At 47.4% G+C, this 25710-nt stretch overlaps 1 protein-coding gene across 2 annotated transcripts in view; it reads left to right on the top strand.

The window, feature by feature from the left end:
- The window catches only part of ADGRB1 (adhesion G protein-coupled receptor B1), a 283833-nt gene that overhangs the window by 195139 nt on the left and 62984 nt on the right, over positions 1 to 25710 (top strand). The window contains exons 18-19 of one of the 2 annotated variants that reach the window (XM_054816238.1): positions 1581 to 1719; positions 20731 to 20834. In XM_054816238.1, coding sequence (XP_054672213.1) covers positions 1581 to 1719; positions 20731 to 20834 — 243 coding nt within the window. Of the gene's footprint in view, positions 1 to 1577; positions 1720 to 20730; positions 20835 to 25710 lie in introns of both variants that reach the window. The other variant, XM_054816237.1, reaches the window with a different exon arrangement.

Raw genomic sequence — 25710 nt, 5'->3', positions numbered from 1 at the left:
TGAGGATGGTCAGATGTGGCGAGGGGATATATTACACCCATGTTCCTCCAGTGAAAGCACATGGCCCTTTTGCTCTGCGTCCACATCCTGCCTCAGGTTTCAGTGAAGCCCAGGCTATCCTGACCTCCCCAGCTATAGCATTTCTAGACTTACTCTCCACATTTGCACCCCGTGTGTGACCATGTTTCAGGACAGTGGTCTGGACTAGATGAGGAAGCAATGGGTGGAAAATGACTGTGCTTTTTGGGTGATGACTGTACCCCAGCACATGAGGCAGAGCATGAGATTCCCCTTTTCCCTGGCTTAGCCCTTAGTGCTCACATGGAGATGGGGCTGCAATAACTTTTCCGGATGAAACCACCCCACCTGTGGCATGATGGCCAACTTCACATGGAGTCTTTCCCACCTATGAGCCTTTCCCTGCTCTGCTGCTCTTCCCTAGCCTGAAAGGATGCGATGAAGGAGCAGGGACTCAGTCTCTGTGATCTCTTGAGGTCCCTCTGGCCATGAGGCAGGGACATCTCTGCCCTGCCCGGAGCTCTGGGGGTGTGGAGGAGGTCTGAGGGGGGTCCTGTCATGACCTATGGAGACCCTGACCCCAGAGATCTTGGGGGGAGGGAAGAAGGGAAGGAGGGATGTATAGCTGGGGGGCTGGGGAGGGGGAAGGGCTGGCACCTGTGGAATAATTGGGGGGAGGGGGTGGGAGGAGGGCAGAGTCACATATTGGGGTAATTGGGGGGGTGCACTCCCCTGTGTGAATCATGTGGCTGGGGGATGGAGGGGCGGGGGGAGAGATGAGGAGGAACATGTCTATATGGGGTGTAGGGCGAGGGGGGTGGTATATATGGGGTGAGGGACAGGGCTATGGGGGGGCCAAGGTGTATATCAGGTCTGTGAGACAGGTCTATAGGGTTATGCAACTATATATGGGATATGTGGGGCAGAGCTATAGGACTGTGCAGCCTTACATGGGGTGTACGTCACAGGGCTATAGGGTTATCCAGCCACATAGTGGGTGTGTGGGACAAGGTTATAAGGTTATGCATCCCTATATGGGATATATGGAACAGGGCTATAGGGTCAGGGAGGCGTATATGGGATATGTGGGACAGGGCTACAGGGTTATGCATCCATATATAGGACACGTGGGACAGAGCTATAGAATTATGCATCCTTATATGGAGTGTATGTCACAGGGCTATAGGGTTATGCATCCACATAGTGGGTGTGTGGGACAAGGCTGTACAGTTATGCATGCATGTATGGGATACGTGGGCTATGGGGTTAGGGAGGTGCATATGGGGACAGTGAGGCAGGACAGCCCCGGGGGGTGTTAGGGGTGGGGGGCGATGGAGGGGTCAGAGCAGGGCAGGAGACCCGGGGAAGGACCAGGACCAGGAGATCCAGATCCGGGGGATGGTGGTGGGATGGGGTGGGGGTGGCCGACGGTGGCGGGGGGGCGGGGGTGTGTGTGGGAGGCTGCGGGGGGGGCGCGGTGCCCGCTCCCCGCCCGCCCTGACGGCCGCTCTCCCTTCTCTCCCCGCTCCGCCGCCCCGTCCCTCCCTCCCTCCCTCCAGCAGAGCCTCCGCCTCCGCCTCCCCGCCCGGCGCCTGGTCCTGGCGCGGCTGCCGAACGGTCCCGCTCGACGCCTCCCGGACTAAGTGCCTGTGTGACCGGCTCTCCGCCTTCGCCATCTTAGCCCAGCTCAGCCCCGACATGGTGAGTCCCGCCGGCGGCGTCGCGGAGGGAGGAGCAGAGGGGAAGGAGGTGTGTGGGACACACACACACACAGAGACACACACACACGCACGGGGGACAGGGGAAAATAAAGAGGGAGGGAAGGGGACGCGACCGGGATGGAGCGGAGCATCCTCGGCGTGCGGCTTTTCGGGTACCGCGGTACCTGCGCGAAGGGGCTCCGGGGACAGACCCGAGCCCTGCTGCAGTCCGGTGTCGCCGGGACCGTGGCGACACACCGTGAGGCTTTACATCACCCTCCCCCTTCACCGCCGCCCTTCCTCTCCGCTTCCCCCCGACCCTGACCGCAGATTTTGGGACACACACACACACGACACGGACATATTGGGGCTGCTGCTGCACTGCTTCCCCCCTTCCTTCCTCCCATCCCTCCATCCCTGCGCTGTTCGTTTGAATATGAATACCGCTAAACGTGGGAGGTGACCAACCCCCGCCGGGCGTGTTCACTCCCGTGGGCTCCCCACGCACGAAATCTTCGCACGTGTCTTTTTTTTTTTTTTTTGGGGGGGGGGGATCGCCCTGCGCCGCCCCTCTCCCTTCCGCACTCCGCAACTCGATCGTGTCTCCCTTCCATGCCTCGGGATCCTTCTGGTTACCCCACGCTTTTTTTGGGGGGAGGGGCACAGAGTGGTCCCCACTCGGGAATAGGGGACCGTGGAGGGGAAGAGTTGCGAAGTTTTGTCCGCTGTAGGTGACACGAAGCCGGTGCCGCGTCTTGGATGGAGCCTCCGGAAAAAAGTGCGAGATTCCTAGAAATTATCACCGGGCGACTGCACCCTGAGTCAGAGAGCGGGGCGGGTGCCAGGGCACCAAAGGCGACACCAGGGTGGTCAAAAGGGGCTTCTCAGGCTCTTCTCTTCCACCTTATGTTGTTTCTTTTTTTTTTTTTTTTTTAAAGTAGTTCATCCCTTTTTTGGACAGTTCCCAGGTTCATAGAGCAAAGCCTCCCCCCACCCCTCCACCTAGCACTTCTCCATCTGCCTGGGCACTGGGAGTTACTGGGCCCTTGTAATTATTTACTAATTATGCCTTGCTTGTTAAATGCTGGTTTAATTCAGTGAAAGGGGAGGGGAAAGGAAGAAAGGAAGGGTGATGGTGTTAAGAGGGGGGGGGAATCACATTTTCCAAGATGAAGGTTTGGTTTATTATTAGAAACACTAATGTATTTGGTCCACTAGTTACCATGGAAACAACATCTGCACTGAAGTGGTTTTAAAGACACAGCGTTGGTTGTGTTTGCCCGGGCCCCATGCAGGCCCAGCCACTACAACGTTGTGAAATGGGCTCGGGGGTGTCCGGTAGAGCCTCTTTAGGGGTCCTCCTGAGAGACGCACCGAGCTTTTGGTCTTGGCAGAGGTGCGCTGGTTGAAGGATGCTCGAAGGTAGGACCAGGACTGGGTTCCTACTTGGCAGGGGCCTGGAAGGAGCTGGTTGCATCGATGCCGGCATCTCTGTACCCATCTTCTTCCACGGGTCGTTGTTTCCCTGTCTTCCCACCAGGCAGGCTGGGATCTGCGTGAAACTAAGCGGGCAAGGAGGTAGCCTGCTGGGCTAGTGCTCTCCAGGAGTGGCACCCAGCCTTCTCCAGCTGGCCAAGCTGAGCTCAGGTGAGCCAGCCCGGACCCATCTCCTGCAGCTCTGTACCCTGCTGCTCCGTGCCTGCCCTGTGAGCCTGCAGGGCTGTGTCCTGCCAGCAGCAAGGCTTCACCCTTCAGTCCAAGCTACGGCAGCTTAAGTGTCTGGCTCCAGCGGTTGTGATGACCACCATAGCGATTGTCCCGCACGGGAAGGACTCTGTGCTGTCATTGCGAGCAACCCAGTCCTGACAAAGTTTAGGGAAGCTGCATGGTCGGAGAAAATAAATTGTGATTTTTTGCTGCAGAAATACTGGTAAGGCAAAGCCTGAGATGAAGCTAGCCCAGGCATGCAGCTGAGCTGCTGGTGAAGGTCCTCTGCTGAGCCTTCTTCTGGAAGAGGGCAGAGGACCAGGCAGTGTGGAAAGAGAGAAAGGAGTCTTTGGCTTGGCTGAAGCAGAAGTTTCTCTAACGGAGGGCTAAGACTTTATCACACCTTCACACAATGCTTGGTATTATTTAGCTGAGCAGCTAGGAAAAAAAAATTGGTTAACTTGATGTGGCCAGATCCTGCTACTCCCTCGGCTCTAGGTGTTTGGAGTGTTATCCAGATAACACAGGGTTGGAGTAAGCCCTTTATCATCCATGCAAGTATTTTCGCATCAGAGAGTGGGCTTGGCTGCAGCAGGATGCAGCTTCCTTCCCCCAGGCATGCTTTATTATATCTGCAACTAACCTCTCAGCTGCTCCTTTGGGGTTTAGGCCTAAAATTGCTTCCTTCGTCCTCTTTCCAACTCCTCTGGCTGCTGGTTGGGTTACATTTTCACAACTTATTTTTTCCCAGTCTGGAATCAACTCATGAGCATCAGGATGAGAGTCCTTTGGCCATGCTGGGAGGAAAGCTGGGGCTAGCTACCTCCTGAGTCCCCCCACTAAGCAAAGCCCGGGGTTTGTTGATGCTGTTGGTGTGTTGTTCATCCAGGTCCTCGTGGTACCACCCTCGGTTTCCTGACCGAGTGTCATTCTGAGCAAGCCCACACTGTCTCCCTTCCCCAGAGGTGGCATCTCATCATCATTGGTGTCTGCAGTGGTGACATTTATAGTGCAGTTTTTCATGTGCTTTTGGAGCTCTCAGGACAAGAAGCTCCGTCCGCCTGTGTCATTAATATTATTTATTGCTATAAATCTCCCTTCTGGAGTCTTTGGCCCTGGCAGTTTGAAATATTTGTAACCCTGGTATGGGCACAGCTTCTTTGCAGTGAAAAAGGGCCAAGAAAGGCTTGTGGGTGATGACTGTTGCTGCCCAGGCAGCCGATTTGGACTTGCCAAGAACAGACTTTCCCTGGACTGGGCCCTGAGAATTGCTTGTGTGGTGGGAAAAAGAAGCAGTTTTCCTTGATTTCAACAAAGCTAGGGGCTGACAGTGTTGTGTTTTGAATCGGTTTTGGAGACAGACATCCCTAAACCATGATGGAGCTGTTCAGATCCAGCTCAAAAGCTGGGGTTCAAATTTGAGCCTTTCTCTGGGTCCAGTTTTCCTTGGACCCTGCTATTTCAACTAGACAGGGGCAGTCTCTTGTGCTGGTTCGGCACAATTGCTGTTTGACCATCATCAAAGTTTAAACCATTGTAAATTAAGGAAGGTAGACAAGTGTTTTGGGGCTGTCTTTTCATTTTGATTTTATACCATGCCTAGCTTGGTAGGGCAATGGTATTGACATTTTCTGATGCTACACCTGCATGATAGCAGTGCTAATAGAGAATAAGGGCAATAGGAAATTACAGAGCCAAGTGTTTGAACTATACCTTTGCAAACCGTGGTCAGTCTGATTAAAAGTCTTGTGGTGGTGTTTTTCCAATATTTCTTGGCAGTCTCGGCAATTTGTTGGAGATGGGAAGGAAAGAGAGTGGGAGCCTGAGGATGCTCAGGAGAGCCTTTCATTCCTTGGCTGTCTTGTCTGAGTTTGGCTCATGTTGTCCCGACTGTCTACCAGCTCATGGTTGGACTTTATAAAGTCAGTCAAGCTTTAAAGCTTGGTTCTTACAGCATTTAGGACCGTAGTAAGACCGTACAAATATGGGCTTTCTGCTCTCTCACCCCCCTCCTCCCTAGCCTCGTGCGCAGAGGTGAGGCTGATCAGTCGGGCTATCTGAGCTCTGCTCTCATTCCTAGTGTTAGCGAAGGTCGAAAGGTACTGATGGCAAGAACGTGCATGGATGCTGAGTTTGTTATGTCTGCGCTGAATTTGTGGAACATCTCATCTCCACGGCAGTGTTTACTGACAGCTGGAAGGGTTGTACAGCACCTGTGTATTTTTGTGGGGTGTATTGTAGAAGACCAAACTAGAGACCTGACTCGGAAACGTGCTGGCAAGGCAGGTGAGCGTACGCAGTGAGCAACCCTGACCTTGTGATATCCCAGGATGTTGCAAGAGGATTTGTTCATTGTTATCTCCAGTTTGCATGAATGCAAGGCACCTTTCACGGTGTGCTTACAACCCAAAGGGACAACAGCTTCTGAGCTCCTCTCTCAACTCACAACAGTCACTTTTTTTTTTTTTTTTCCTGAAAATATCCCAAAGTTGTGTGTGCAGCAGAGGAGAAGAAATCATTTTTACCCTGGGGAAATAATGAAGCATGGAGAGTAGAGTTTCAGCCTACGTCTTGGCTGAGCAGGCTGTGGGAAGGGAATCAACATGCAGGTCTGGTGTGATCTTGCTGTATCTTGAAGATCTTTCCTCTGAAAAGATTGCCCTGTGCTATGGGAGGTCGGTGTACTTCAGGGAGAGTGCACAAACACAAAGTGGGTTATTTTAAAGTCCCCAAACTCTGTAGGGCCTCACTTGCACAGGGAGTAGATGCAGGTTTTCCAGCAGCATGCTTTTCCTCTGAAAAAATGTTGATGTTAATGAATTAAAATATTTTGTAAGTGTGTAGCAGTTCTGACAACATTTTGATGGAAAATTATAGCAGTGTTTCGCTTAGATAAGACTGGAGCACTTTATTTGGAGATGAACATTTTAACATTTATATTCTAACATCGTTTATCACGTGAGATTTGGAGTCTGGATAAGAACAAAGTCTTTTGCATACCTTGAGAACAGCCAGTTCTCACGTTTACAATATTTTTCAGGTTTCGTTAATAATGATGCTGCTTCTCCTGCAATGTTAACCCTTTGATTCAAAAGTTGGACTTTTCTGCTGAAGGCAAGTTCTCAGTTTTGCCCAGCTCGAAGTCTTAAGGCATCAAACTACTCCCAGTTTGTACAGGGGTCTGGGGAAGAGTTTATTAGACTGGTGTATCTTGGTGTACTGGCTAAAGTACAGCCAGAGCTGTTTCTGTGCCTGCAAGAGAAATTGTGACCTTGGGCTAATCACTTCATTGTGTTCTGCTTCCGTTTCCCCAGCTGCAGCACCCTTGCAGGTGACAACCCAGGCTGCGTGCATCCGTATTTGCACAGTGCCCCAAGCCTGAAGGGTGCTACAGAAAGCACCAAGTGCTGTCATTTCCCTGACAGAGCATTAGGAGCCTCCGTTTGCTCGGTTAGCAAGAGCCGTGCCAGGACGAACATTGCTGAGCTGCAAACATTTGGGCTTTTGAGGTCCAAATCCTCTGCAAGCCTCCCGCGCTTGTGCTGTTGGCACCTCTTCCTGCAATCACCCTGTCCTCTCCAGGATGCTGCTGTGCGTAGAGTGTCTCTCAGGAGCTGATTTTGCCTTTTGCTGTGGAACTCTTGAATGGGAAACCTTTCCTAAAATTTCCTGGGGATTCGTGCTGTTACCTCTGGACTCCCCCTGGATATGGAGAGACCAAGGTGGGAGTGATGAAGGGACAGTCCAACTGGACTCCTGCTCATCTCAGGAGAGATTTACGCTGAGATTAGGGAAGGTTACGGTGTAAGTGCTGCTGGGGATTTCTGGGGTTCGCCCATCTCCTGTTCCACAGCAGGAGCAGCTGCTGTGTTTTCTCAGGGGTTCCTTTCCCTGAGGTCTGTGGCAGCCCGTAGGAGCAGGCTGCGATTCTGTGAATTGCAGGCTGGTCTTTCCTTTGCTCATCAGGGATGCTCTTTTCACTAAACCCGTTATAGTCCCCCTGAGTTTCGGCAGGCATTGATAGCATGGAGAAGATAGAGTACGAACCAGCTGGGCAGACAGTTTTCCCCTCCCACTCTCTCTCATAATGCGATTAGGAAGTAGAGAGGACGTGTGATGCCCTTAGATTGCCAAATGGACCAACCCACGGTCTAGCTTCCTCTTAAAAGAATTGTGTTAGTTTTCAAATGTGGCCTCTTGGCAGAGGGGGCTGAATTGTGATCCTACATCATCGTTTTGCTGGAAGTCACCTGCTTTTAAAGGTTTGCTTTGTCATCACTGACTTGAAGTCTGTCAGTATGCATCACAGAGTGAATTTGGGCTAAATCTCATTTGAGTTTGTAGAGGACCCAGAGTCAGTGTATGGATGATTTATGTTGGATTTTTAGAGGAAAGGGTTTAATGATAGAGCTTGTGCTGCACTCCAGGTGCCAGGGAGCAGAGGAACCCTGGGTTTGTTATTTGGGTGTGAGACGTGAATGGAGATTGCCATTGCTATATGCTGTGCACAGATATCTGAGAAAGGATCCCATCAGCAAATAAGTGATTGGTGTTTGAACATATGTAGGTAAGGAATCAGAGACGAGGGTGACAGGAAATCCCTCTCAGTTCTGTGCTTCTAGGAGAGACAACACTTGAATGTATTAAAAGAAGACAGGTAGCATACAAGGTAATAATAGGAGGATTTGGCTCAGCATAGTAAGCAGTCATCCAGCATCTCACCTCCTTCGCGGCTGTCTGTGGATTCAGCTGCCTGTCGATCCAGCGGGTAGTTCGGTAGATATTCACAGCTGACAGCTTTCCTCTGCTGAGTTTCTGCTCTGCGCTTGTAGATTCGCTCAGGTCTTTAACTCACGACAAAACTCCAGGCGGTGGGATTGCAGCAGCGTGGGTCTGCAGCTCTTCCCCCGCGAGCCGGAGCCAGCAAGCTCTGCACAGCCCTGGCAGTGACTCTTCTGCAGGCAAATGCTGCATCACCCTGTATCTCTTCATCTGAAGGGGACGTGGGAGAGGAACGTAATCAAGTGGCTGGGAGCTTAAAACCGTTGTGGGATTCACTGCTTCAGCGTGAGTAATACCGAGCCAAATTCACCCTTCAGTGTAAAGGCAAGAGCAGCGCTGGCATTAACCAAGTGACCCCAGGAGCAGACCAGGGCTGAGGTTAGTCCCTTGTCTTCAGCTGAAAATAAAGACTCCCCGTGCACGTTTGGGGTACTGCGTGTCCAGGCGTTCCTGAGGGGTTTGGTGCTTATTTTGAGCTGCGGTGCTTAATGGCTTGTTGCCATGAAGGCAGCTTAGCAAGTGTGACAGCTGCCCTATTAACCAGCCACAGCTTACTGCTCTGTTAAAGGAGGTGTGGATTTAAGCCAGGACACCAGGGTCTTCCCAATTCCCACTTTCCCCTTTCCTAAGAGCTCAGAAAACAGCTCTCAGACTCAGAGCATGCAGATTTGAGCTATCGAGGGCCAGAAATGTGAGCGAAGGGAGCGAGCGGTACCTCTCCGGGATGCTCTGCTCTGTGTTCAAGCAGGACGACTGGTACGGTACGTGAGCGTGGGAGTATGTGTGTGGGAAAGGATGATGTGTCAGAGACATTTGGCATGGTACCTCCATGCTGATGGTGAGCGGAGGTGAACTCTGTGAGATGGTTTGACTCTTTTCTCAAGGAGAAAAGACAGAGGGGAAAGAGGATAATAGTCTTCAAATGGGTAGAAGGTAGCTGTGGAAAAGGAGTAATCTGCTTTCTGTGTCTGCTGGGGATTGAACTCAAATTTCAGTGCGAGACATTTAACTTAGGCACAAGGAAAAACCTTCCAGCTGCAGGGGTAGGCAAGCACCAAAAGCCTAGCCTCCGTCAGCGAAGGTTTTCTTGAACAGGCTGGGGATGGTTTAGTTGGTTTTGAGGCAGGTGAGTGGAGGAGCTGAGCTTGTCAGGTCTTTTCCCACTCTCTTGCCTGTAATTTTATAAACGAGATCACCTTTCTTGCTAAGTAAAAGAAAGAAATGTGGCAGAGGTGTGGCACATTGCTCGGAGGTGGAGGAGTGGGATGAAGGCAGATGGGGAAGCCCTGGTGGGTTTGGGTGCGTATTTTGGAAAAATCACAGGGTCTGTCAACAATTGGAGAGACCACATTACCTGCTTTCCGTATCCAAATGTAGCTGGTGATCCACTGCTATTTTATATTTATCATGTGTTTTTTGGACCACTGCATCACCTGGGAGGCTTAGCCTGTGGAGCACAACTTCAATCTGCTCGGTGCTGAACGAGCCACAAAGCCACCCCGACCCAAAACAGGTGAAATACAGATGAAATTTCCAGCTGAAATAATACAAGGATGCTTGGAATCAGGCGGGTGTGGGGGCACATGTAAACAGCGCGAGGGCATTAATCATCGCGATCCGTAGTAAGTCGTGGCACATCTGCCGTTGTCAGGATTGTTTTGTAGGCATTGCAGCAAGCAGGGTTTTACAGAGGAGGTTTAAAGCTGGATAGCTTTCTCGGTGTTTTTTTTGGGGAGCTTCTCCCAAGGCAGAGGATGGCGTGGGAGACATCACAAAGGTGCTTGTTTGAAAATGGTAACAAGTGGGTGATGGAGGCTGGGTTTCATGGGCTCATCAGGGGTGGGAGTCAGCGCATTAGTGCTAAACGAGATTATCTTCTGTTTCGAAGCACTTCAGGGACTAGGCACGTTGTGTTTAAAGAGTCAGTTGAACTGCTGAGTGTTGCTTGTCTTTCTTATTTCATTCTGCACCCATCTCCACAGTACTTTGGCCTGGAAAAGGCCTTTTTAGGTAATTTTGGCAAGCTGCTTCACCACTGAGCCCTGTTGTGCCCTGCCTAAAGGCTAAGGTTGCTCTTGAATCGCCATGCAATGAGACATGGAAATTAAGTCTTTTTTTTTTTTTTTTTTTTTTTTACGGGAAATGTCTACTCATTTAAACCAAAATTGAATCAGTTTCTGAAAGGCTTGTGCCCTTCATACTTTTGCTATCTATGAATAGCTGAGTGGACAAACCTACTTGTCAGATTTTGGCAGTAATGGCAATCTTTAAGCAAAAATGGGCAATATGCATGGAAAACAAATGTCAGACTTGTAATTATTAATATTTGAACTTGAAACTTCCCTCTAAATGTTAGGACAATCTAATCAGGAAACAGGGATGATGCTGTACGTGATAATGGTCAGTCAAAACTAGGTTTGTAGCCCGAGTGCTCACTAGCTACCTTCCCTACTAACCAAAAGGATATACAGAATATATTCAATAAATCTGTGAAAGCAAAATGACTCTGTTGTTTTCCCACAAGCAAGGCAACGCTTTCATTTTTCATGACAAATTGTTCTTTTTTGCTCTTTTAAATATGGCAATCATGTCAGCCATTCCCCAGATGGGGAATATCCTACTACTGGGGCCAGTTTTGATCTTGTTTATATCAGCTCGGTACAGTTGTAAATCCAGGGGCTGTTACAATTTTACTTCCCAGTCGCTCAGCTGTGAATGAGATGGGCATCGGGGCCAGAAACTGATTCCTTGAGTGCTGCTTTGAGATCACGGTTCCACGTAAAGGGAATTAGCACCAGTAACTCTCCAGTAACCAGCTGTGTATTGCACAGGGTGATTGGAAACATACTGAATCCCATGGACCCTTTAGCTTGTAACGATAACAAAGCTGTCATTGTCCTCGTAAGAGTGTACAGATCATCTGCTAAATGGCTGAAATCCCTTCGTCTCTTTTTCAGAGGCCAGTGAGCCCCTGAAAGCCTCTGAGGACTGATAATGAACTGGAAACATCTTTTACTTCAAGGCTGTTGGTTCAACCCTAGTTTGGGTTAGGAGCCATTGCCCGTGCAGGGATCTTCAGTGGTTGAACAGTGAGAGATGGGAAGCTCTGCCTGGGTCCTACACATGCAGAATCACATCTGCAAAGGGACTGAATGAAGGCAGTGTTTAAGAGGTGTTTTAAGGCTGGCTTGTGCAGTCTTTGCACAAGTGTTCATGGCTTGTGCTTTGGATGAAGCTGTTTTGTTAAGGACTGGTCTTCAGTGAGCGAGGGTGTTAGAAGGGGAAAGGGAAGATGGGTGTTTGCCCTCCGTGGTGGTACGCAGCAGGGTGATATGAGCATCTTTGGCAGAAGTCTTCCTCTGCACACCATGGCCTCAGTCGGGTCTCTCCCAAGGGCTGGATGTGTGGGCATGGGGAAGGCAAGCGTTGCCCATGCTGTGGGGAGAGCTGCCTGTCTGGCATCACTCATCAGCATGACACTGATAAAGTAAAACAAACAGCGGGCTGTTTTGGAATAATTTGGTGAAATGCTGTCGCCTGGCATGAAACCAAAACACTGCTTAAATCAGGATAAACACAGTCTGGATTCCACCCTCATTTTCCATTCCCAGTCTGCCATGGAGTTTTTTATTTTAACTGTGTGTAAATCTCACCACATTTCCCTGCAAGGGGCTAAGCACTGCTGCTGCGAAGTTACTAGAGATGAGGGCACACTTGTGAAGCCAGGGCAAGATGGGTAATGCAAGGACCAGCTTGCAAATCAGTTATGGACTTTGAACTGGTTGTTCTTTGTGTAGTACAGGGAAGGGACAACCCCAAGCAGAAAGGAGCAGTAAAGAAGGCTCATTTTTAATGTAGACCATATGTCCATACCATAAAATAATGCTAGTAATAGTAATAATAATATAACTAATAAGATAATTAAATTCCATGGCAAAGGCTCTAGCACTGTCCTGTAATTGTCTCTACTATTTAATTGTTATAATGCTCCCCGTCTGTGTCTTGGCTTGTGCCAGCTAGCGATGTCCAGCTGTGGTCCAGGGAATGGCATGGTCCATGAACGGTCCACTGGGCAGTATGGATAAGACCCCTCTGTTTTGAACAGTGACTTTGTATGAATATTATCTATACCGTATCACTTCATCTCAATGCAATGGAGTGGGTCCTGGACCATATTATTTGCTAGGACTGATATAGTGAGAGGGAGGTTTGCTGCTTACCAGCAGTGCCTGTGACAGTGGTACTGCACAATCTGATTAAAGTTCACTTCTGCCTCCCTTGTCTCAGAAGGAAAGAGCGTGTACCCATAGAGGAATAGGCCATTTTGATTATTACCAGCTTTATTGTAGAAAAGGGTTTTGTTTTCTCTTCATCATGCTTGAAAGGGAAAGGCTGGAACAGAGCAAGTTTACCATATGCATGAAAAGCAAAGATTTAAAAAACAGATACTCCATCTGGCCAGCTCACAAACAGTTAATCCAAAAGCTCCCTCCTCTCTCTCCCCTCCATACCTCCCCATGTTAATACTGCACAGCAGAGAAGGAGATGCTGGTGCTTGATTGTCCTGATGTAGCCCTAGGAACACCCTAAGGCATTTACACGTATCAGAAATCTAAGCTGAATTAAGCTTTGGCAGAGAGATGGAGAGCAGTAGTATTCTCTTCCATTTCCAGGGGGTCAAAATAGGCCCCTGAGAAGTTAAGGCCAGTGTTTGCAATCTAAAACAGAGAGGACTTTGAAAAGATTGGCGTAAGTGATGGAGCCACATGTACACAGTTGACCTACGGGCAAGGTGGGAATAGACCCCCACCTCCTCACTTGTGGTCCCTTTGCTCGGCACGCTGGTTCCCAAACCGCAGCTCACAGAGTGACGTGAAGCGGCTCAGGGCTACTCATCAAAACCCCGTTAAACAGTGATTTCAATAGCATGGCCGAGCAAAGTGCAATGGGAAAGGGGCCGGGAGGGAATAAAGTATTGTATATTTTAAATAATGATAGTGAAAATGTTTGGGAACAGCTGGCTGGGCAAGAGGAGAGTGGTTCTTTGAGTTAATATGAGCTTAATCCATCCCTCCTTGATATCAGGACTGGAAATTGAGGCACTGAGAGTGTAGTCTGGTAGTTCAAAGAGTGGCAGCAAGCTGACCATGGCGGTGATGACTGGCAGGTAGATAATGCGTACTGTTAACTCCTGTAATTCCCTGCCAGCCTGAAGGAAATTATCCTGACAGTTCGTATTAACGAGCGACTGCGTGACCACTCCTCTGCCCTGAGAGCTTCATCAAGGCTGTTTACTAAACGCAGATTGCCATGTTGTATCTTGAGAGCAGACTCGATACCGAGTGAAGAGTTGGCAATTGTTAATAAATAGTAGCACGTTAAGATGTCTCTCTGGGTGATTTTTGTGTACTGTAATTACATGGAATTGTCTGTTAGACTGGCCAAATTACATAAAAGGGGCCCTCAGCTCCACAAATGCGTTCCCGATAATGGGTGACTATTAGCTTTGACATGAGAAGCCTGTAGTTATGATACGAAGGAAGCAAAACAAGGTAGTAATCCTCTGGACCTGTCTTGCAATGACATGAGCTGAGCTGGGGAGGATGTCAGGTTGTTCCAGAAAGAAGTTGCAGAAAGATCATTTATTAATTATGGCATTAAGTGATCTTCATGCAGGGATCTCAAAGCCCCTCCCTCAGAGGTTAGAAGATGGAGAAGAGAAGGCTCTGGGGAGACCTTATTGTGGCCTATCAATATATAAAGTGTTATAAGAAAGATGGAGAAAGACTTTTTACCAGGTTTTGTTCAGGATAGAGTTAAATTTCTCCATAGTAGCTAGTATGAGGCTATGTTTTGGATTTGTGCCTAAAACAGTGTTGATAATATAGAGTTGTTTTTGTTACTGCTGAGCAGTGCTTACACCAGTGAGTAGGCTCGGGGTGCACAAGAAGTTGGGAGGGGACACAGCCAGGACAACTGACCCCAACTGACCAAAGGGATATTCCATACCATATGATGTCATGCTTAGCATATAAAGCTGGGGGGATGGAGGTTGCTGGGAGCTGCCATTGCTCAGGGACTGGCTGAGCATCAGTTGGTTGGTGGTAAGCAATTGTTTTCTTTTGCATCACTTATTTTTTGGGGGGATGTTTTTCCCCTCTCTATTTTCCGCTCTTTTTTTTTTGTTTGTTTGTTTTTTTTGTTTTAATAATTAAACCGTCTTCATCTCAACCCACAAGTTTTTGCACTTTTACCCTTCTGATTCTCCCCACCCATCCTGTTGTGGGGGGTAGTGATAAGCAATTGTGTGGTGCTTAGCGGCTGGCCAGGGTCCGGTCCATAACACCAGGGCCTGTGGTGACAGGACGAGGGGCAATGGTTTTAAACTGAAAGAGGGTAGATTTAAATCGGATGTAAGAAAGGCATTTTTTACAGTGAGAGTGGTGAAACATTGGACCAGGTTGCCCAGATGATTAATGGCTGCCCCATCCCTAGAAGTGTTGAAGGCCAGGTTGGATGGGGCTTTGGGCAACCTGATCTAGTGGGAGTTATCTGTGCCGATAGCAGGGGGGTTGGACTAGATGATCTTTAAAGGTCTCTTCCAACCCAAACCATCCTATGATTCTATGAAAAAATGGCCTCCTCGCTACTCCTCTGCTTTGAGTTGAGTGAACCCTGTCATCCCTCTGATAATGCTGACCCACCAAAAAACCTCCTTTCAGCTGTGGCCCAATCTTGCCTTCACTAAATCCTTGCTACTGCCCATATTTTGGGGTCCACGAAAAAGAGCTTGAGTCCTGCTCTTCCTCTCTCCTTGTCTTGCAATTAGTGGAAGAAATATGTCTTCTGGGAGGTGAAAACTGAGCCTTCCCTTGAACAACTCCATCTGTATCTATAGTTTTACCATGGGCTTCAGCAACTGGCATACCCTGGCATGACCAGACAGCTCGACATCAGTGCTACTTTCACTGAGCACCGCATGATGGTCAGGAGAATGGTGGGGTACGAACATCACCTGGTTATTCAGTGGGTCTGCTCCCTTTGTGTGCTCCTTCTGCAGGCAAGCTTTGCTCCTCTCAGCTCTGTTCCCCAAAGGTGAACGCGTGCATCAGTGGCAGCATTGTCAGCTGAGTCGTGTCGAGAGCCTGGTTCTAACCCAGGTGAAGGCGTCATAGCATCACTCATTACCAAAGTCCCAAGAAGATACTGTATATTGCTGCGGATTGCTGGTGTTTGGGTGGCTGCTGTCCTTTTTGTCCAGTGGTTGTACTGGGGTAGAGTACACAGCTGGTGCTTTACCACACCACTGCAGTATATATGTGTATATACAAAGGGCCTGCACCTGAAACCCAGAATCTGACTGAATGGGGATTAAAAAAAAAAAAAATCAGGATTTTTTTGTCAGATGACAAGACCATGGTCATTCAGCCCTTCTCAGTCGTTTTTTTACAACACTGACGTACGCCCCTTTTCTTAGAAAGCTGTTCACTTTTGTGAGTACTGTTAAAAGCATTATTTTCCAGCAATTTTAACAACTAGCTCTCTGCTTTGACAAGAGTTGTCCAGCCAGCATCGAAATCAATACAATGTGGTTTAAAAAACTTCTCAAGAATCATAAAAAGCCTTTAGACCAGTGGCACAGTAAAATGGTTCCTGAGCAATTCCCAGAGTGAATCACACTCACTCTCTCCAGTTCTTTGTCAGAAGAGTGAAGTGAGTCTCATTGCTTTGAGCTCATGACCTGTGAGGAGATGTAGAGGGAGCTGGACTTCCTTGGTCTTACAAAGATGAATGTATGCGGCAATCTAATCACAACCTACAGGTATCAGAGGGGAAATTACAAAAACCATAAAACCAAAATCCTCTTGCTCGTACCTGATGATTTAATAAGGAGAAGAGCAATAAACTGTAGCTCAGGAGGTTCATGTGTGACCTTAGGAAAAAACCTGTCACCAGGAGAGTGGTGTGGCCCTGGAATGGTCACCATAAGGATGGGAGCTCTCCATCTTTGAGAATTTCCAAGGCTCATCTAGACAAAACCATGGCCAACCTTACCTGATGTTAGTGGTAGTCATGCTCCAAGCAGTAAATTGGATTAGAAAGCTATAGATGCCCCTCACAACCAGTATTTTTGAGATTTTCTAACTTGATGAGTCTTTAATTTCAAATGTGCAGGAAATCAAGCTCAAGGCAACCATTCTGAATAGCTAACACATTTCTAAAACCAAACAAATCCAGCACCTCAAATTCCAAACTCGTAAGCCTGTGTTTAATTTGAGAGCAAAGTAAATGGTTTAATTTTTGGTTACTTTATTTGTATGATGTTGTACCTATAAAGACTTTGTTCAGCCTTTCTCGGTATCAAGGATAGAAAAAGCAGAAAGAACAGCTTGCTTGTAAGGTCTCAGGCAAACTGCATGGCATTAAGAAATACCATTTTTGACTTTGTTCTAATTGGAGCCTGTTTGACCCTGGAGCCAGAGCAGGGTAATGGAACAAGCACGACTCGAATGAAGTCGCTTTTTACAGTGTTGTGCAAAAAGTAAGAGAAGGAAAGAGAGAAATGCAGAGAATGTAAAGGGGGGAGAGCCAGAGAGATGCATTAAGAGCAAGAAGAAAAGGCAGAAAATGTCATGGAAAATGGCCAAAGGAAGGGAGGAAAGAAGACAAAGCAGAGAAAGAAAAATGAGGGAAAAAGGGAAAGAAGGAAATAGAAGAGAAGAAGGAAGCAAAGTGAAATTATAAAGAAAAAGAGGAGCGTCCTTCTGCCCTGCTAGGCAGAGTGATGAGGTGGTAGGACTGCAAGCAGCCCCAGGCAGTAGTGCTCATTATTTCCATCCCAGCTGATGTCATTGATTGCTTCTCTACTCCCTTGTCATGTTTGGTGACAGAATCACAGGACTTTGGATGCATGATGACCTGCTCTCTTCCTTCTTGGTCCAGGCCAAGATTTTCTTTCCAGTTCCAACCACACACAGCTTCATCTGTGTTTCGGGGTGCTTCTGGATGGCACTCATCAGCAGACATGGGGAGGTGGTGAGGGACAGGCCATTGGGACTGTCTCCAGTTCAAGCAGGTGGAGACCCTGTTCCTAGCCTGTCTTTTGCAGGCAACCAGTTTCCTCCTCGGTGTGGTGCTGGGAAACTCCCATAAAACTGCTTTCTCTCTTACCTTGAGAATGCCTTGATGGTTTTCTCTTGGTATCACTATTTATTTTTAAACCAACCTTGCTTTTCCCCCTCATTCTCCTCCAAGGAAATTTCCCTCGCAAGGCTCAGATCCTACAGCATCCGACCACCTTCTGTCAGGGGGTTTAATTAGTCAGAAGGAATAAAACAAATGATGCTTCTTTTGCCAAAGGGAAGAAGTGGGGGAGGGGGAAAGGATGATGGGGAGGACAGAGAAACCTTAATAATGAAGAAAGAGAGCAGAATCCTAAGCTACATGGCCTAAGCCTGTAGGACTTACTATTCCCAAAGGAGCAAGCTGTTATTGCAAGACAGTGTTTTTTATAGTTACCCACCCTCATGATGCCAACAGAAACCCCATCAGGGCTGAACCAACCATCCCTTCTCTGTAGGAACAAAGGATAAGCTTCACAGCATCTCCTCAGGAAAAGTCCTTCTGGTGGGCATGGGTTTTGTGAAAGTTTGGCTGAAGTATAAAGAAGGAGGTGCAGATCAGGGTCTTTTTTGTGGGAAGGTCTGCAGATAGACACCAGCAATTACCCACTGGGGTGGCTTCCACTTCACCAGTCGGCATTTGTGTAATGCCTTGCCAACAAGCAAACATCTGACCTACGAATGGTCCAGTACACGCAATGCAAGCTTTACTTAGCCGACGGAGGATCTAGGAGAGTGTTATGGGTGATGTGGGAAAAGGGGTGGGGAAGGGGGTGAAAGAACCTGAGGTTGTTAGGGGTGGAAGGATGTCAGTGAGGATGTGAGAGAGAGGAGTTAGGATTACTGAGTTGGAGATACAGGGACATAGTCTGCTCATCTCTTAAAATCCAATCTCCATTTCTTGTTTGCTCACGGATAGTTTAGGAGTGAGTTATATGTCAGGCTTTTTTTTGCTTTAACGGAGCTCCTCCCTCACTTTTATCCAGTTACCCATGAAAAGTCAGTGAAATGAGACCTACTTAAATCAAATGTCAAAATCAATGCTCATCCCAGGCCACCATTTGTGCTATGTGAACTCATATTGCCGTAAGGGCGAAGCAGGGAGAGAAGAAGGGTTGGGAGTGAGCTTGGAGCGAGCGAGCAAAGAGCAATCCATGTCTGAGTAGCTTGTGCTTCACTGTGTGTTCATCACGACCACGCATCTCTGGGGTGGGACAGGACTGTTGCCCACTTGAGTTCTTCAGGGGGGGAAACAAAGGTGGCAAAGGAAGAAACTGTGGCTTCATACTGGATATTTCATATCTCTCTCCCATACCCTACCCTAGTGCCTGACTAAATAAGAGATTTCTGTTCCCAGAAGAAAGTCTCTTCCACATTTCAATTTATAAGGAGCAGGATACAACATTTCAGCGCTCACAGTGCCTGGAACATGTCCAATTTCAATCTTGTTTGATAGAAGACGAATAAAAATGTTGATATTTTCATTGAAATGACTTTCTGTTTACCTAGTTCCCAAAAACTTCTTCTAGCCTTCCACAAATATTTGGCAGGGGTAAATTCTCAGGGTGGGAATACAGTCACATGAGTTGATGTTGAAAATCGCAGTCATCCGAATCTCCATAGAAGTTTAGAGGAAGAATCCACATGTGAGCTGAAATATTTTCCAGAAGCATTTTTGGAAGCTGTAGGTAAGGGAGATGCAGGACCTTGCTGGATGGATTGGCGAGGCTCAACACAATGTTATTCTTGTGGCTCCTGCACAACTGCTGGTAGTTAAAAGGACTAAGATACTGCCAGAAATCCAGTTATGTAATATCAGAAAGTTGAACTAGGATCAGCATCCAAACCCTGTGCAATGTTTTCTTTGTTAATTCCTCCCAATGAGATTCAAAATGTGAGAGGTGCCTTTGGTCAAAATATGCAAGTAAGGAGGATCTTCCCAAGCCCTTCAGAGTGAAGGGACAACTCAGCTCAGATCCCAATATATCAGGGTTGTTTGTCTCCTCTTTGTGGTGGGCTCTGTGGAGTAAACCTGTGCTGACTGTGGGCCTTGAGTCAATGGACATATGCTTGCTGTGCCCATGTGTTGAGCTGGCCGGACTCCATATAAGCATAGCAGTGAGTCTTGCCTAATATATTTTGCTTTGCAGCAGGCTCAGTAGCCTGGAACAGAGCTGCAGTAGCCTCAACTTTGTGGTGTCCTGTTGATTGGAAGTTCAGGTTGAGCAGCCTCATGCCTGCCAACAAAATGATGTAGAGGAGTCCTTAGGGGATTGCCTGTTCCATTCCCAAATTCATGCATAATTGCTTTCCTTTTCCCCTATGCTAAGCCCTTGCTATGTCAGAAACCATCTCATCTCCATGGCTGTAGTGATAGGTGTTGGTAGTGCGCCAATCTAATGACAACCTTGACTGTGCTCCCACACCTCTGCATACTGCCTAATCGCTCTAAATAGAGGGTTCTCGTGTGTCTGCTGCACAGTGGGTCTCTGCTTCTCTGCCTTCATGCCAGCAGAGATCACTGATGTGGAAATGAGAAACATGCCGGAAAAAAAGCCTGCAGCAGAGAAAACCAAGTGGGATCGAGATCCTCACTCTAAGCTGAGAACAGTGGGAGTTTAGTGATATTAGTCTGGCAGATGTTGGCTAGTTACACAGGTAGTCCCAGTGACGCAGAGAACTAGACTAGGAGAGGTTATAGCATGTGTGTTTGTTCTTGACACTGCAAGAGCTGATGATCAGCAGATCTTTTGTGTTCAGACAGGAAAGGAAAACTGTTCCACACCAGATTTTCCAGTAAGGACCTCTGTATATGAAGAAATGTCTTTTGTAGCAGTGTAAGAGTAGTGAAGTGATGGATGGTATGACTGGATACTGGGTCCCTGGGGAGGGTATACATCTTGTGTTTTTTCTCTTGCTTCATCTCCTCATTTTCCAGATGGATGTTTGTAGTTGGTAGAAGATTTTCACCTTCTTTTCATCCTCCAACCTTCATCACCACCATTCCCAGAACAGCTCATTTGTAATTGTTCTAGTGTAGGCACTGCCTTCTACTATTGCCGCATTAATTATCTTTAAAGTTTCACACTGGATATGAAGGGCCTGATCCTTCTCTTGCAACCTACGCCTTTTACACACCTGCCTCACCATGGGTATCAGAGTTGTTACCCAGACTTAACACTGGTGTGTGTGTGGGAGCAGAATCAGGTCCAAAAAAAAGCTGGGTCAACCAGAAATAGATCCTGGTCTTCTTTGCTCTTTATTTGTATGTGCAGTGTGATGTGAAGGTCAGGCGAGTTGAGACACAGACAATTAGGAGGAAAGTTCTTGCCATGAAATTAAGCTGGTAGCGTTTGCTGAGCATTTTTTTTTTTTTTAATGTCTTTCTTTCTCTCTTTCAGAACATGGAAAAGGTGCTGGTGCCTTCTGTCACATTAATTGTAGGCTGTGGAGTATCTTCGCTGACACTTTTGCTGTTGATTATCATTTATGTCTCTGTTTGGAGGTATGGCTTTCATTCTCTTCTCTTCTTGTTGGGGAAAGTAACTGTCTCTTGATCTACATGGGTCCTGGCGGTTTTGCTCGCCTGTTTTGGGTGTCTGGTGCCTGAGGAAGGACAGTTTTGTAATGAGTGGGTCCTGCAAACAGTCATCATGGTGGCTTAGTTGGCATTATTCTTTCCTTTTAGTGCCAGAGAAATTAGTACAGTCAAATTAGTGCCATGACCCCGTGTAGTCACATTGTTCCATTTTCAAAAGCCACGTGCTGTTTTGGATGCTTTTGTATACCCCAGGAAACCTTGTTCGCGGAGAGGTGGACATGCACTGCCTCCTGGCAGGCAGACTGCTTCAAGGTATTCCCAGTTGGGTCTTTGATAACATCAAAACATCCATGATCCGTTATGAAAAACATCTGTCCTGAAGAACTGACAGCACTTTTCAAGAGCTTAAGGATGTTAAACTGCATGATCTAAATACGTCTCCAACCTCTTAGCTACGTTTTGCCTTTAGCTTCAGATGCATATGGGATTCCTCAGTACATCCCATTGCAAAGAGCTCCTGTACACCTATAAGCAGGTTCAGGTGCAACATTAAATTGTATCATTTATAGACGCTGAAGTGGTTTGACAGCAAATTTTTATTGAACGAAGGCCCGCATTGGCTCATGCCCGTTAGATACGTTTTGGTGGACTGTATGAGCTGAACGACCCGAGGTGTGCATGGGATTTTCCTCCTATTCTGTATCGTACAAGATCCGACTTTACACTATGAGACCCATGCCTTTCCTAAGCCCATGGCAAACATGCTGTGAGCTTCATGACTCTAAGCTAAACAAAAGAAAGAAAATCAGAACCAGGTGAATAACCATGAAATTGAAATGCAGTGGCCACGGAGAATATACTGTTTGGAAATTATTGGTGACCCTTTGGGGAGAAAGGATCAGTCTGAGGCTCTTATTTTGTCAAGTGATTCTTCTTAGTAGGGAGGAAAGGGTAAATTCAGTTGAGAGTTGTGAATCGAGATAACTTTTTCTACCCTTTGACAGAGGAAAGATACAAGAGAGTAAAAAATAAGCAAAAATGCATCTTTTTATGTTGATACTGTGACAGTGCATAGTGGCTAGTTAATTATGGCAAGTGCTCTGAGCTGAAGACTGATCATAATAACATTTATCTAGAACTCAGGTTTTTCCGTGCCTGGGGTATCATTGGATCTGCTCAAGTCCTTGTCCTCTCCTGCTTTTCCTCAGGCTGGGCAGCACTGGGCAGCGCTGGTAGGTGACTTACTGGTGTCACTGGTGTCAGGATCAAGTGGAAAGTTAGGATAGAGGAGTAAAGAGCAAGTGTTCGAGCCTCACCCTCTCTTTCCTATGAGAAACAAGTTCAGGATCTGAAACCCAAGTTTAGACATGAGGTTGAATCAGTTTGGAGCATGCCAGAGTCATTTGGAATAACATGATGTATTTTCTTCCAGGAGTGTGCCCCTCAATATTTACTGTTATTGAGGACAGTAAAGTCAATTTCCTGCCCTGTTTAAAATACACACTTTTTAATTTCTCATTTCAGCCTTTGCATTATGCCTATGCCCAAAATGATCAGCATGAATGGGGGGACATGTTTATGGGAGGCTTGAATGGGCATTTCTGAGCTAGCCAAGGATGGACGTGCATTTCCAAGTGATCCTGAGACCAGCTATATCTTGATTAAAGGGCTCTCTATCCTAAGTCTCTCTGTGTAAATATTTGTAAAGCATGATCAAGTGATCTCTAGAATTTCTCTTTGCTGCGCTGAGTTTGTTTCATTTCTTCTCTGTAGATCATGTTTTCATGTTTTCTAAACTTCACAGCATTCCCATGGCTGAGCCCTGAGCACTCTGTGTGTCCTTTTTATTTTAGGCATAGCTGCTGGACATGAATGTGCTGTCCTATTAATGGTCTCAGGAACATCATATTCAAGTCAACATTATCTCCTGGCTCCCATTTCATTTTGCCCTAGATGTTATATAGTCTGATAGACAACAGCTGGAGGAATGCTCAGAAGTGGGATCAGCAGTATTATTCCAGCTGTCATTGCTAAAATACAGGAGCTGTATCAAAGTGGTCCTTTCTCACCGTGTAGAGGAGAAAATCCTCGTGCCCTAGCTGCCTGGTCTTCTGCGGAGAGCACTCACCAGAGCTCAGCTGTTTCAGGGAGTTTTGGCCGGGAAATTTCCCATTCAGACCTCTGGACAAAGGCATCTGGAGCGTGCATACATAGGCTCAGCTTGAGTATGAAACACTTGTGATGAATAGGCTCACTGAGGCTGACAATCTGGAACCTTTCCCAGAATTTTGCCCAGCTAGGGTTTGTTTATACATGGGAAGCAGAAAGAAAGGGCAGGAGAGAAAGAAGGAAAGGAACGTGGTAAGGAAAAGGAGGCAGAGTAAAAGGGAGGTGATCGCAGCTTTGGGCTGCATATCAGAGAGGAAATGAATTTACCCTCCGCTTCCCATTCAAAACCCCTAAATAATGGTTGCTTCTTAGTGGCACCTACTCAGCCATGGGCATGAACGGCATGAGCTTTTTGATGCAAGCGATCACTTCAGACACAGCCAATTTGGCACAGCCTCATTGAAAACTGGACGTTGTTTCTGTTTGACGGCTGTTGGTGGCCTGTTGGTGGACTCACTCCAGTTCCCAGTAGACAGATGGCTGCAAAAACTCTGCTGCAGATGGTGCATCTCTGGCCTTATTAGCAGTCTCGATGGAGAGGTCAGTGACACAGTGGGCCATAGAAGTGGAGTGACCTTGTTACATCTCAGCAGTAGCTGTCCTGGGTCACGGCTGGAGACATGATCTGTGTGTGGGCCACATGCTCCACCACCCATGTGGAAAAAAGAGGGGGAACTGAAATAAAAAGATCTTCCCTCTTGAAAACTGACATGAAAGTGAAAAACTGGGGAGAAAAGGAACTGTTCAAGGGTCAGAACAGGTGAAATGACTTAGTACCGTGTTTCTCTAAGTGCTGGTTGGTACTACTCCTTTCAAGCAGCTCCTTGACACTATGGTGTTTCAGGAGTGCCCTGATATGTTTTCCATCCCTGAACTCTCTGTGGTTCAACAGCCTCTGGAATCAGTGACCTTTCCATAGCATGGAGATCAATGCTCACTATCGAATAGCTCTTCCACCAGCCCATCGGTATGTGGGGCACGGCAGACCTTTTTCGCTGGCGGCGGCTGGGTAAATGCTGTATCGCTGAAAGATATCAGTGCGAGCTTTTCTCACTCCCTGCCCATCAAAGGATGAGGATTGATTTAGTGGTTGTCAATGAGCTCTCAAGGGGCTTTTAACACTTGCTTTAAACACAGAAACTCTGCCTTTGCCGGAGATGCTGAGGCACTTGGTGGCCCTGGTGGGAGGTAGCACAAATGAGTAAGTGACTGCACGGAGAAGGATGTGTGTACGCACGGTGAGAAAGCAAGAGTGAGTCAGTGTTTGCAGAGAGGAAGGGAGCGTAATGGGGACAGAGAGACAGACTGCGGGGTTTTCCCACCTTCTCCATCTGTCTCGGTTTGCACAGGGCTTCCCCACATCCTGCAGGACCCAGACCAGAGCAGAAGTTCCTTAAATTTGCAGTGAGTTTTCCCCTGCTTTGGTGGCTGAGTACAGCATATTTTGATAAGTAGGCAGAGTCCATGTATCGTCCAAGGGGTAGCGAGACAGCACCCTGGAGCAGCTCTACCTTTATTGGAGATCCCTCCTCTGGCAAAACCCATCAAGTTCTGTGGGTTTTTTTTCCTTCTCTGATGTGAATTCCTGACTTCTTTGACCAGACGTTCTGGCTGGTAATGGTGATTTCTTTCTGTGGAACATCCTGTTCTGGAGAAGAGGAAATGGAAGGAAAAAAGCAGGCATGGCAGGAGGTCGTCTTAGCATAATGGGGAACTTCTGATTGAGCTGAAACATAACAAGGAAACGTTTGGTAGCCAGGCCAGGCTATGAAGGAGGACTATGGAAGCATTGCCCAGGAGTGCAGGATTGAATTAGGAAGGTCAGACCTCAGCTGCATTTGAAACTGGTAGGGGATGTGAAAGGCATCAAGAAGGGTTTCTGTAGGTATGTCAGCACCAAAGGATTATCCAGGAAAGTGTTGGCCCAGGGCTGATTGGGGAAAGTAGCCTAATGGAGAAGGAAGTAGAAAAGGTGAAGGTACTCAGCACCTTCGTTGCCTTGTTCTACTGGCAAGGTTTGCTCCCAGGAACCCAAGTTTCTGTACCTAGTGGCAGAGTCTGGAGAAGAAAATACTACCCATTGCCAAGGAAGAGGGAGATAAGGATCATTTAAGTAAGCTGGACATTTGCAAGTCCATGGGACCGAATGGGATGCATTGAGGGTGTTGATGGAGCTAGCTGATGTTACTGTGGAGCCACTCTATCATATGGGGAGGTTCCTGACGGCTGGAAAGAGGCAAATGTTACACCCGTCTTTAAAAAGGGCAAGGAGGAGCATCTGGGGAAAAACTGGCTGGTCAGCCTACTCACAGCCCCTTGGAAGATTAAGGAGCAAGTAGTTATAAAGGTTATTTCAGGCAAAATGATGGATAATAAAGCAATTGGGAATAGACAGCACAGATTTATTGATGGCAGATCGTGCCTGACTGACTTGTTTCCCTTTTGTAATGGGATGACTGTGGACAGAAGTAGGTGTTCTATACTTTGACATTACCAAGGCCTTTAACGTAGTCTCCCATAGCATCTTCGTATCTAGACCAGGGAACTGTGCATCGGATTGGTGGCTTCTAAAGTAGCTTAATAGCTGGATGAAGTTCATGCAGACTTAAAGGGTAATGGTCAAAGGGTTGAAGCCTAATCAGGATCTGGCTACTGGTTGTATCTGACAGGG

The sequence above is a fragment of the Grus americana genome, chromosome 2 (assembly GCF_028858705.1).
Source record: "Grus americana isolate bGruAme1 chromosome 2, bGruAme1.mat, whole genome shotgun sequence".
NCBI lineage: Eukaryota > Metazoa > Chordata > Aves > Gruiformes > Gruidae > Grus > Grus americana.
This window is presented reverse-complemented; position numbering and strand designations above follow the sequence as displayed.